Raw genomic sequence first — 13,641 nt, forward strand, 5'->3', positions numbered from 1 at the left:
CTATGGCTTTGAATTTGGACTGACTGGGGCAAGGAAGCTGAGAGTAGAGAATTCATTCCTGTAGCAACAGCAACGTTTAGTTTCCAAGAACACAAGTACTGATTTTGGGCTGTCCAGTTTGCATTTGTATTCTTTAGTCATGTATTAAAGAAATAAGTTATTATTTTTGGCCACACCATGGCATATAGAAGTTCCTGGGCCAGGGATTAAATCCAAGCCGCGTGTGCAACCTACGCACAGCTGTGGCAACGCAGGATCTTTAACCACTGCACCAAGCCGGGGATTGAACTAGCAATGCCACAGAGCTGAGCCAGATCATTAACCCACTACTACATCACAGCGGAAACTCCCTCATTTCTTTTAATAGTGAAGTTAGTTGTCTTCCTTTTTTTTTTTAACATTTGAAACTTTACAGATGGATATAATAAATAGGGTATAGTCTCCCAGCAAATTGTTAGTCTGGGCTTTTTCCCCTCAATTTTTAGCTTTTTATTAAATCTTTGAATGCAAAATAATGTATACCTTCAGTATTTCTTTTGCCATAGAATATTACCTATGTAAAACAATTAGATGTCCAAGGTTGAAATAAAAGTTAATTGTACTACAACTAATAATATAGCTTTTTTTTAAACTAAAATATATTTGCAATGTAGAGTTTTTGATATATATTATTAACATTTAAATGCACATCTTGCTTTTAAACTAAAATTTTCCTGCAAAATATATATCCCATGTGTTTTAAGTCAGATTAAAAATTTTTGCAGGGAGTTCCCGTCGTGGCTCAGTGGTTAATGAACCCAGCTAGCATCCATGAGGATATGGGTTCCATCCCTGGCCTCGCTCAATGGGTTAAGAATCTTGTGTTGCCGTGAGCTGTGGTGCAGGCCAGCAGCTGCAGTTCCAATTTGACCACTAGCCCGGGAACCTCCATATGCCATAGGTGTGGCCCTAACGAGACATAAATAAATAAATAAATAAATTTTTCTTGTAGCAGGAGGGTTATTAAGAAGGATATGGACTACTTTTTGGGGCATTAAAGGAAAAATAGCTTGCCAAGAACTTGAGCAATTAAGAAGACTCTAAATGAAACTATGTGAACTGAAATGCTATTTTCAGCCCTTTTACTTATGTTTTAAAGACAAAGGAAAAAACTTTATAGCTACAGATGTTTGTTTTCAAATTCTTCTTTTGTATATAGTGATTATTAAAGTATCATAATATGTATTACTAACATATATAATCTTTGGCATAGATTACAGGCTTTTTATAATAATAAAATCTTAAAGTCATAGAAAAAGTGTGCTTTATTTACCTCACTTATGTTTTCATAATGCCTAAGAAAGTGTTTGATGGTAGAAAAAGTGATACTAATCATAATATAAATTACACAAAAAAGTAATGGGGTTTAGCTTTTCAAAGTTTTGGTAGAAAGTGTTTTAACGTTAAGTGTTTGCTTAGGGGAGTTGGAATCAGCAAACTTGCACCTAGTAGCCTTATGTAAATAATTTATTTAGTTGAACCAAACAGTTTTTTACTACAATGAAAGAAAAAAGAATTTGGCTGAAAGTGATTTCAATGAAAGAATAAAATCTAATCCTTACCTTTAGCTACAATACAATGAGCAGGTAACTAGCCATTATAAATTGTATTGATGATGTAATTGAAAATAATATATATCTTTGGAAGATGGCCAGTGACTGAGGAAAATGTCAGATACAGTTACTGTAATAAATGTATTCGGTATTAATAAAATTTTGTATCACCTTGGCAGATATTATAAATATAGTTGCTATCTTTTGTGAAAGTAACAGGATCAGAGAAAAAAAAATCCTTTTGTTTTTCAGTTGAGTAGCATATATGCTGTTATACTTAAGTATACAATTCAGTAGAAAGAAAAAGATGGAAGATGCAAAAGAAGGGATAGTTTATGAAGTATATAAATGAAGGCCTTAACCCTGGAATTAGTGACTACTTTTGGTTAATATCCAAGGGAAGGAAAGGATGAATAATAACAGAAGATTTAACGTAGAGAAAAAGGAAGTTAAAGAAGCTCTGACGGAGTATACTTAAGTTCTTTCAGAAATAAGCCTTTTTTCCCCAGAGATATAAATGTCCCTAAATTCATAAAGTCACACTAATACAAGTCAAGACAAGCTCTAAAAAATTAAGATTGAGGTTTGGTGAGGTTTAACAGCATTCTCCACCGAAACTGCTCCAAATCTTTCACCAAGCAGAAATTAATGAGTTATGAATTACAGTAGGAGTCAGTTTGATAACTGGAAGCATTAACTCGGAGGTGGACTAAACTTTATTGAGCAAGACTTGGCAACTTTGGAACAGCTGTGGAAAAGATCTCAGGGTAGACGATTAGTAAGATGGGCAAGATTAAAAAAAAGAGGTTACTAGTGCCACAACGACTACTACTACTACTAATGATCATGATGATAATAGCTCTCATTTATTGTCAATGTACTATTTACCAAATAATTTTACACGTCACCACATTTAAGCCCCACAACCATCCTGAACGCTAGGTTACCTGTAAGTAAAATGAATTTCAGAGAAAAGTTACCTGCTTCGTGCTTTCAACTGTGGTTGTGCACATCCAAGCGTGTATGTGGAGGGGGCCACGGGCATCATTCACATTGTACGTGCCAGAAATTGTATTTTTAATAACTGTTGTTATTAAATAATTGTCTATTTTAAAACTGTTTAATAACTTTTTCAGCAGATTGAAGTAAAGAATCTTAAGGACATTCTTTTAATTTGTACAAAAGCACCATATAGCCATAGTATACAAAACAGTGTATAAAATTGTTTTAGTAAGAGACCCAGTTTTAGATTTACAGACATAGAAAGCAAATGTATGGTTATCAAAGGGAAAAAGGGGCTGGAGAAGGATAAATAGTTTGGGGTTAGCAGATACAGTCTACTATATATAAAATAGATAAACAATAAGGTCCTACTGTATTCAATATCCTGTAATAAACCATAGTGGGAAAGAATGTGGAAAAATGCATGTATATATGTATAACTGAATCATGTTGCTATACACCAAAAACTAATGCAAGATTTTAAATTAGCTATACTTGAATTAGGGGGAAAAAAAGATCCAGTTTAATTTAAAAATGTGTATACACAGAGAAGACTTAAAGGAAATATACTAAAATGTTAGCAGTCTGGGTAATCGAGTCAGGGAATTTTGGTTTTCATTTTCTTGCTCTTTTGAATTTTTCTGATTTATTTAAATGAAGATGTTTATTTTGGGGCACCCCTGGGATAGATTGTTGATGGAAAGGTAGTAGTAAGGAAAGTGGTTCTAGACATGCTAGTAAGCAGTAGTGGCATACCACTTCCTGTCTTACCGTTCTCCCATCCCAGAGAAATCCATAGTATTTTGAAAACTCACTATTTTGCATTGAAATTACATTTAAGCATTTAAATCCAGATATTCCATTTAATGGATTTGTAAATCTTAACTTCTTTCCATCCTCATGTGATCATTGCAGCCAACTTCATCATTATTCTAGAACCTCACCTTGCACCATAGTCAGTCAAAGACTGGTCTGTATGACTTGAATAGTTGGATGAATAGAGAGAAAATAGACTCGGTGGGTAGGGGAAAGGTAGTAGGTATGAGGGAAAGAATAGATTCTGTGTTGGGCAGGTAAAATGAGCACTTAAAAATTCCTGTTGTCTTAAAACCACACACACACACACAGTTGTGTATATTTAGTCATTCAAATCGATATAAAGAAGCAGTAGTTCCATCCTTTTTTCTTTAACTAGTAAATTCTTCAGTTTTGTATATGATAAACTTGATTCATTTAATGTATTGCAGAACAGTTTAAAAATAGATATCATTTTAACTAGTAGCAAGTAGTAAGTAGAACATTGGATTTTGGTTTGTGTGTGTGTGTGTGTGTATAAAGAGTTTCACCTTTCAATTAGTGAATTAACAGTATTTAGGTAAGATCTTAAAAGTACAGTTAGAAATATATTCATATGACAATTATTAGAGCTCTAGTTACATTTATTTCATATTAATGAAAACATTGTGAGTTCTGAAAAGTAAAAGAAATTCCAAAACTAAAAAATACTTACTGATTTTAGTTTCACAGTAAATTTAAAAATTACCGGAGTTCCTGCTGTGGTGCAATGCAGTTGGTGGTGTCTTGGGAGTGCTGGAACACAGATTCAATCACTGGCCCAGTGCAGTGGGTTAAGGATCCCGCATTGCCACCCTTGTGACTTAGGTCCTCAGCTTGGATCTGATCTCTGGCCCGGGAACTCCATATGCTACCGGGTAGCCAAAAACGAAAAAAAAAAAAAATTACACCCCATGAGTTATTTTAAAATTAGAATTTTGTATCTTTTGGCTTCCTTCACCCATTTCACAACCCACCCCCCACCCCCCACCCCCGCCCCAGGCTCGCAACCCTCCGCTCCTGGCAACCACCAAGCTCTTCTCTTTACTTATGAACTTGGTGAGGAGAGGGTTGTTTTGCTTGTTTTTTTTCCAACCTCCACGTATTAAGTGAGATCATAGAGTATTTGTCTTTCTCTGTCTGACATATTTCACTTAGCATGATTCTCTTGAGGTCCATTGAAGATGGCAAGATTTTATTCTTTTTTATGGGCAGTATTCCTCTGTGTGTGTTTGTGTGTGTGTGTATGTGTATACATACATGTGTACATGGACCACATTTTCGTTTTATATCTGTTGATGGACACATAGGTTGTTCCTGTATAGTGGCTGCAGTGAACATGAGGGTGCACTTATATTTTCAAGTTAGTGTTTTCATTTATTCAGATAAATATCCAAAAGGGGAATTGCTGGATCATACGGTAGTTCTATTTTTAATATTTTGGAAAACTGTTTTCCACAGTGGCCACACCAGTTTACATTCCCACCAGTAGTGTACAAGAGCAGGGGTTTCCTTTTCTCCATATCCTCAAAAATGCTTGTTATTTTCTTGGTTTTTGATTTGAGTCATTCTAACAGGTGTGGGGTGATACCTCATTGTGAGTTTTGTTGTTGTTGTTTTGTTTTTGTCTTTATTTTTTTTTTTTAGGCGGGGGCCGCACCTGTGGAATTTGGAAGTTCTCAGGCTAGGAATTAAACCCTCGCCACAGTAAGACCGAAGCTGCTGCAGTGATAGTGCCAGATCCTTAACCCACTGCACTACAAAAGAACTCATTGTGATTTTTTTTTTTAATCATTGTGATTTTGATTTGTGATGTTGAGTACCTTTTCATGTACCTGTTAGCCATCTGTATGTCTTCTTTAGAAAAATACCTATTTAGAACCTCTATTTTTTTTTAATTTTTGAGTTTTTGCTACTGAGTTGTATGAGTTCTTTATATATTTTAGATATTAATCCTTTGTCACGTATATGATTTGCAAATTTTTTCTCCTGTTCAATATATTCATGATTGCAAGTATTTTCTCCAGTTGTCTTTTCATTGTGTCGATTGTTTCCTTTGCTGTGCTAAAAGCTTTTTAGTTTGATGTAGTCCCATTTGTTTCTTTTGCTTTTTTACTTTTGTTTATTGTTGCGTTGCCTTTGGTGTCAAATCTACAAAATCATCCACCAATGTCTATGTCAAGGAACTTACCACCTCTGTCGTCTTCTAGAACTTTTGTGGTTTCAGGTCTTACATTCCAGTCTTTAAACCATTTTGAGTTAAATTTTTTCTATGGTATAAAATAGTGGTTGAGTTTCATTCTTTTGCATATGGCTATCCAGTTTTCTCAACACCATTTATTAAAGACACTATTTTTTTGTTGTTGTTGTGTATTTTTGACTCCTTTGTCATAAAAGGAGTAAAATTGGCTATATATGCATGGGTTTATTTCTGGGTGCTCTTCTGTTTCATTGATATATGTGTCTGTTCTTATACCAATACCATACCATTTTGATTACTATAGCTTTATGACATGGTGTGAAATTAGGGCAAATGATGCTTCAACTTTTCATCTTTCTCAGGATTGCTTTGGCTCTTTGAGGTATTTTGTGCTTCCATACAAATTTTAGAATTGTTTGTTCTATTTCTATGAAAAATGCAGTTGAAATTTTGATAGGGATTACATAGAATCTGTAGATTGCTTTTGGTAGTATGGGCACTTTAACCATGTTAATACTTCAAATCCACCAGCGTCTCACAATAAGCTTTTGGTAAGTATTGATATAGATTAATATAAATGGTATAAAATATGTCATTTACAATGATTTTTGATTTTCTTTTATAATTCAGTATTCAATTCTTTTGATTAAAATGTATTTTAGGAAGTTCTCTTGTGGAATAGCAGCATTGTCACAGCTGTGGTGAGGGTTCAGTCCCTGGCCCAGGAACTTCCACATGCCACAAGTATAGCCAAAAAATATATATTTTAAATGCTTATCATTTCCTGAAGGAATATTGATTTGAAATATTATGTATATGTGCTCACATCAAAAACTGGCTCAAATATAGACATATTTATCTGACATCCCTAAAAAATTAAATCCTAAGAGAACCCTTGCATAAACTTTAAAGATATTGATTTTACAAATATTTTAGTTACTAAGTAGTAATTGAAGTCTTTTAATGTATTCTTTGCCATCTGGATTTCAGTATTCTCTATTATTGGCATGTATTCTAATTAATACAGGGGAATAGTATCTGATTTTCTTCAGGTTTGACATCTGTATTATTAAGCTGCAGGGTCTATGTGTGAGGAGGGTGTGATCTGGAGAAATGAGAGATGGTGACTTCTTAAACATGGATGGATATACAAAATGTGAATTTAACTAAAAAGCTAGACTCCCCCAAATTTGTAGTGTTTAGGTTATTAGACCAAATATGGTCATTTATTATCTATAATATGAAATCTAGTAAATGCTTAATTAAGCAGCTTCTAAAAGTATAATAGAGTGTAGTATTTGTTTATAAAATAATGTTCTGTTGTGTTTTAATACGAAATTTCATTTACTTTCAAGAGATTTTTAGCTGACCTTCATTGAAGGTAGAGAATTGAGAATGAAGGAATAAACTTAAATTACCAGAAGTGTTCAGGACAGTTGATTTTTTGACTTGGAAAATAAACAAATTTTTAAAATGTTCTTTGGGTTTTTTTAATGTTCTTTGAAATGAAATGAACTTCGGATTTTTTTGTACTATTTTGTGTAATATTTCTGTATATTATCTGGAGCTTTTGTGTTAGAGCAGATTTTCTATTTTAAAGAATATATTTAAGTTTCAGAAAATTTCTACTGCTTTTATCTTTTGTAGGTGGTTTCAGACCCCTTCGCAGGTGTTCTACCATGCAGCAACTGAACATGGAGGCAAAGACGTATATCCGGGGCAGTGTCTTTGGGAAGGTTGTGAGCCTTTTCAGCGACAGAGGTTTTCTTTCATTACTCACTTACAGGTACACTTTCTTAAATACTGTTTGGTCAGTAACTCATTTGGTTGCATTAAAGATCTTAATGCATATGTTTTTTATTTCCTCTTCTCAAAAAGGACAAGCACTGTTCAAAAGATGCCCTGCTTGCAGGATTAAAACAAGATGAACCAGGACAAGCAGGAAGTCAAAAACCTTCTACCAAGTAAGAAATATGAGTTTACTTCCTGTTGTTCATTTAAAAAAAGACAAGTCAGGAAACTAGGCAAAACATAAGTAGCAGTGAAAGGCAACTTAGCACATGGGGAGATGGGAAACCTGGGTTCTAGTCCATGTCTGCCATTAACCAGCTCTGTATGTGACCCTGTTCAAGTTGCTTAAGTTGCTTAGACATCACTTTTCATATTGGCTGAACCCCGTGGTCTGTAAGTACCTTATAGGTCTGACATTTTGGTACTACTTCATAGACAAGTCATTGGAAGTAAAGACAGATGATGTATGAAAAATGCTTTGTAAACTGGAAATAAATATATGGTTCTTTGTCCTTTTGGAGAGTAATTGAAAACCTATTTGATAATAGCAAAGAGATTCATTCTTACAACTATTCCTCTGAGGGGAGGCAAGGTGGCATTGGAGGGTTCTGTATAAGAGTATGTGTGTCACATATAACCATATGGTTTTGGTTATTCATTTACCTGTTATCTCATGAACACAGGCTTGTAATGCATGTAGGCAAGTTCTGACTTGGCTGTAGATTCCCGTTAAGGTCCTTCTTAGATTTACATAGTATCAAGTATTCTCTTTCTCACTGAGACCTTTAGTTGTAAATTCTGTAACCCAAATAACACAGTCAGCCCTCTTTGTGTTCAGGTTCAGCATCCAAAGATTCAAACAACCAGGGATCAAAAATACTTGAAAAAAAATTCAGGAAGTTCCAAATAGCAAAACTTGAATTTGCCATGTAGTGGCAACTATTTACCTAGCACTTACATTGTATTAGGTATATAAGTAATTTAGAGATGTTTTAAAGCACACGGGAAGATGTGTGTATCTCTTAAGATGTGTGCTTATCTCTCTGTGCAAATGCAGTCATCCCATGGGATTGGGTCCTGGAACCAGTACTCTGTAGATACCAAGGGTCAACTGTATTTTTAATTCTCATGTGAAAATAAATTTGTCACCATTTATTGAGGTGCTGCCATGTACTGGACTTTATGCCAGACATAGGGAATTCATACAGTCTGTAACTTCACAGAGTTGAAATTCTAGATGGAGAACTAGAAGTATGGGAACCCAGAAGCTGTTTATTCATTCCATTATTATTTACTTTTTTCTCACCATTACTGTTCATTCCATATGCTAGCCACCAAGGTGTGGTATAAGGATTGCATTACCAAGCTCTGTCTTGCTATTTTCAAATATCTGTAGATCCAATGAGAAGTATGAGTAATTCTTGTTGTATGATTAGTAAGTAATAAAATGAAGATATGCACAAGCACTTGAAAGCCCACCTCCACCAATCTAGGAGACTAAAGAAGTCTTTCTGCTAGGAAGTATATCCAAATTGAGACACAAAGAATGAGTAGCAAGTAGCTGAGGCCATAAGCCATAATCATGAGTTAGGATTTTACCCTAAAGGCAGTGAAAGTCATTTTTCTGCCAAATATCTTTTACTGTAATTTTCACTGTATGATTGACCCTTGAACAACACAGTCATGTATGAACTAAGAGGGTCTACTTACATACAAATTTTTGTCATAGTAAATACTACAGTTCTACACCATCCGTGGTTGGTTGAATCAGCAAATACAGAACTGTGGATATGGAGAGCCAACTATAAAGTTATATGTGGATTTTCAACTGCAGGGAGGGTGGGTATCCCGACCCCTGTGTTGTACAATGGTCAGCTATACTGAATTTGTATGCATTATATAGCTTGTAAGAGTATGTTGCCATGTGTTTGATTTTGCTCAAATTTGGAAGAAATTATATTTGTCATATCAGTTATAATCATAAAATCTAATAATAGTTTTTATCTATAACCAAGTGTGTGTGTGTGTGTGTGTATATATACTTATCTGTAGATGTCTATATATAAAAACTGGTTTACAATTTAAAGATTGCCTTTATGTTAACTTATTTTATGTTCAGAATTAGTTTACTTATGTAAAAAGGTGCCAGAAATACCCCGTTTTACACATGAGAAACCTGAAACACAAAGGGGCAGACTGAACTATTCAAAGTCAAGCAGCTAGTGACAGTTTCCTCATAACTAGCCCTGCTCACTTCACTGTTGCCTTACCAGAGTATAGCAGATCCTGATGTAATTTTTCTGCTTAGCAAAGGAAACCTAGAGTAGTCTGGATCTGATTTTATATAAAATCTATCTCTGCAGTCCTCTATTGTCGTTCCAAAAAGACGGTAGAGCTCTATTGAAAGAATTGATTGAAGTTAGCAATTAATAATGAAAAATAAAATTATGTAACAAAGCGATAGTTCAAAATGTAGTAGTTGGCATAATTTCCTATTATGATCGTATTAGGTTATCTTTTCTTCCTAGATAATGTTATTTTACTATCAGGTACCATTAGCAAAAAAAAATTGCCGCTCAAATTGTAGACTATTCTTTTTTAACATCTTTACATTGCATTAAAAAATGTGAACTCCACAACCTTGATACTATGTTGTATTTACAGATGGGCTATACTGGAAGTTGATAGATTGGAAAATAAAAGACTTGAAACTTCTTGATATCAAGAGCCCCTTGGCCTAGGCTGACACGTAGCATAAACACTAAAGCTGGGCCTTGGGACCTTTCGCTTACCTCGCACCCAGAATTTCAGTGACCCCCCTCAAGAGTGAGCAGGTTGGACAGTCATTGTCAGTCTATCTGCAGCATTACTTAACGGATCACTTTCTCTCCCTGATCAATTTAGGCAGCCAGCTGTAGGGGGCACAAGCTCAACTCCTAGGGCACAGAAGGCCATTGTGAATCACCCCAGTGCTGCCCTTATGGCTCTTAGGAGAGGATCAAGAAACCTTGTCTTCCGAGATTTTACAGTAAGTAAGCCTTGAAAACCTTATCTGTACAGGTGTGAACACTGATGATTTAGATCTTTATTCTTTTTCTTTTCTTTTCCTTTTTAAGGATGAAAAAGAGGGACCAATAACTAAACACATCCGACTAACAGCTGCCTTAATATTAAAAAATATTGGTAAATATTCAGAATGTGGTCGCAGGTGAGTAATCTCTTTTCTGCAGTATGTTTGAATTTAGATGACTTCTTACCTATAAGTTAATAAGGTTGGATATCTGCATTTTATTCAGTGTTTTTCTAGTATTTGCCTCCATGTTTCTAAATAATATGTTTATATTAGTTACTATTTCCTAATTTACCTATTTTACACATTTCCCATTGACTCTCTTTCTAAAGAATTAAATAGTGTTAAAACCTCTCCTCTTCATGCTTTTCCTTTCCTCGTAATATTGTTACATCACAGTTTTTGGTTGAATCTTAAATCACATATTTGGTGAACCACGTACATTTTTCTCTTTGTTTTTCTGGGTTTAATGATTGTCTTGTTTTTTGATTAGCTTTTTCTGGGTCTAAATGCCAATTTTTCCAGATAGTTCAATCAGTGTCTTTCACTTTTTTTTTTCTTTTTTTGCTTTTTAAGGCTGCACCCTCGGCATATGGAGGTTCCCAGGCTAGGGGTTGAATCAGAGCTGTAGCTGCCAGCCTATGCCACAGCCACAGCAATGCAGGATCCAAGGTGCATCTGAGACCTACACGATAGCTCACAGCAATGCCAGATCCTTAACCTGAGTGAGGCCAGGGATTGAACCCACAACCTCATGGTTCCTAGTCAGATTGATTTCCGTTGCACCATAACGGGAACTCCTCAATCAGTGTCTTTCAAGTGTAGTATAATCTGCCTAAAAAGTTAAACAGGGAATTCCCGTCGTGGCGCAGTGGTTAATGAATCTGACCAGGAACCATGAGGTTTCGGGTTCGATCCCCGCCCTTGCTCAGTGGGTTAAGGATCCGGCGTTGCCGTGAGCTGTGGTGTAGGTCGCAGACACGGCTCGGATCCCGTGTTGCTGTGGCTGTGGTGTAGGCGGGCAGCTACAGCTCTGATTGGACCCCTAGCCTGGGAATCTCCATATGCCGCAGGAGTGGCCCAAGAAATGGCAAAAAGACAAAAAAAAAAAAGTTAAACGCAATTGTAAACCTTTATCAGTTCTACATTTTTTTTTTTCCCTTGCACTGTCCTTGGCAGTCTAGACAGCTTGCATCCTAGGCCTGGTACACACCCTGTGTTAATTTCTCCTATGTTGAAACTTTTTTTCTTGAATTCCACTTAACTTCTTTTACTTGATTTATTCTCTCATTGTGATAAGCTATCTCTTGCAATAATTTCAAGACCTTATATGTCTGAAAATGTTTTTTAGTCTACCCTTATTCTTGAGTTTGGCTAGATACAGAATTATAGATTGAAAAATCACTTTGCTTAGCATGCAGCTTTGCCATTAAGAAGTCAGTCCAGTGACATTCTGGTTCCCATTCCTTTGTATGGGATCTATTTTCCCCCTTCTGGAAGCTCTTAGGTCTTTTTTGTTATAAATATTTCTGATATTCTGAAATGTCATGATGATGCGTGGGTATTTTGTTGTTGTCATTGAAGTGGGCATTTCATTTCAGTGGATCCTTTCAAGCAGGGGGTTCATGTCCCTCAGTAATGGGACATATGTCTCAAATGTTTCTTTTTATAATTCTCTGATATCCATTGTCTCTGTTCCCACTTCTTGGACTGTTTTTGTGGATGCTAGATCTTTGTAGATTGATCCTCCAATTTTCTGTCCTTTCTTAGCTTTCATTTTTGTCTGTTTAATCTATTTCTGGAAATTTCCTTGACTTTATCATCACATCTATTGAACTTTTGTTTTTACTTCAGCTATTGTGCTTTAAAATCTAAGAGCTCTTTTTGAGTGGCCAGTTGTTGCTGTTTTATGTCTTGTTCATATGTTGAATACAGAGCTTTCTCATCTCTCTCTGAGGATATGAATGCCAGTAGTTTTGAAGTTTCCTCTGCTCCCAATATATTTGGACTGTTTACTTGAAATTCCTAAAATGTCTGAGGATTTTTGGCTACATTTTGATATCACAAGTTCCCATTGTGGCTCAGCAGAAATGAATCTGACTAGCATCCAAGAGGTTGCAGGTTTGATCCCTGGCCTCGCTCAGTGGGTCAAGGATCTGGTGTTGCTGTGGGCTGTGGCGTAGGTCACAGACTCAGCCTCGGATCCTTTGTTGCTGTGGCTGCAGCTCAAATTCATCCCCTAACCTGGCAATCTCCATATGCCACAGGTATGGCCCTAAAAAGACAAAAGTCAAAAAAAAAAAAAAAAGATATCCTTGCCAGACAGTTGGAAGTTCTGAGTGCATGACCCCCACTTGTCACTAGTGATCACTATTTTAGGGTGACCACTGATGAACAAGTCTGTTTATTGGAAACCTTTCACATATCAGTCTCTGTAGAGATTGTTTCTGCAGGGAAGCATCTCTGATTTCCTTGCCTTTGGAGGTGGGTGATTTGAAGGAGAGTCTTGAGGGCCTGCATTCTGCAGACAGAATGGGGAAGGGGGCCAGAAGGATCTCGCTGTGTCCGAGTATGTTCACTTTCACCCTGTCCCACTTTTTTTCCAATTGATCCCTCACCCCTAACCTTCACGTATGCTATGTCTTTGCATGTCCTAAACCTTTCTGGTTCAGTTTCTCCGGGATGTAATTTTTTTAAAATTCACTTTGGGAGGGAAAGGAGATAAACTGGTGTTCAAACTGCTATATTTTCTTAGAAGCTGATTCATATCTTAAATTGTTTTTACTACTTAGAAACTATTTCCTGTTATCTATTTTTTAAAGTTTTATTGAAATATAGTTGATTTAGTGTTGTGATCTCATTATTTTAAGTGCATTAAAGTGACAGTGTTTATTTATACTTTAAATCAGAAGACAAAGGAACTTTTGAAATTTGAAACTGAAAGAAAATCATTTTATGCAACAAAGAAGGCATATTTCATTTTTTATCTAGTGAGTGCTTATTTCACTTTTAAACTTCCCAAAGTAAAAGATATTAATTTATACCAAAAAATGAAATTGTTACTTTAAAATCATTCTGGTGATTTAAATGTAGTTTCTAGGTTTTTTTTTTTTTCCTTTTTTGACCACACCGATGGCATGTGGACGCCACAG

At 35.7% G+C, this 13,641-nt stretch overlaps 1 protein-coding gene across 1 annotated transcript in view; it reads left to right on the forward strand.

The window, feature by feature from the left end:
- Positions 1 to 13,641, forward strand: part of ARID2 (AT-rich interaction domain 2) — a 155,046-nt gene that overhangs the window by 137,232 nt on the left and 4,173 nt on the right. The window contains exons 17-20 of the mRNA XM_047788027.1: positions 7,276 to 7,414; positions 7,507 to 7,592; positions 10,324 to 10,447; positions 10,536 to 10,627. Coding sequence (XP_047643983.1) covers positions 7,276 to 7,414; positions 7,507 to 7,592; positions 10,324 to 10,447; positions 10,536 to 10,627 — 441 coding nt within the window. The remainder of the gene's footprint in view (positions 1 to 7,275; positions 7,415 to 7,506; positions 7,593 to 10,323; positions 10,448 to 10,535; positions 10,628 to 13,641) is intronic.

Source organism: Phacochoerus africanus, chromosome 7 (genome assembly GCF_016906955.1).
Source record: "Phacochoerus africanus isolate WHEZ1 chromosome 7, ROS_Pafr_v1, whole genome shotgun sequence".
NCBI lineage: Eukaryota > Metazoa > Chordata > Mammalia > Artiodactyla > Suidae > Phacochoerus > Phacochoerus africanus.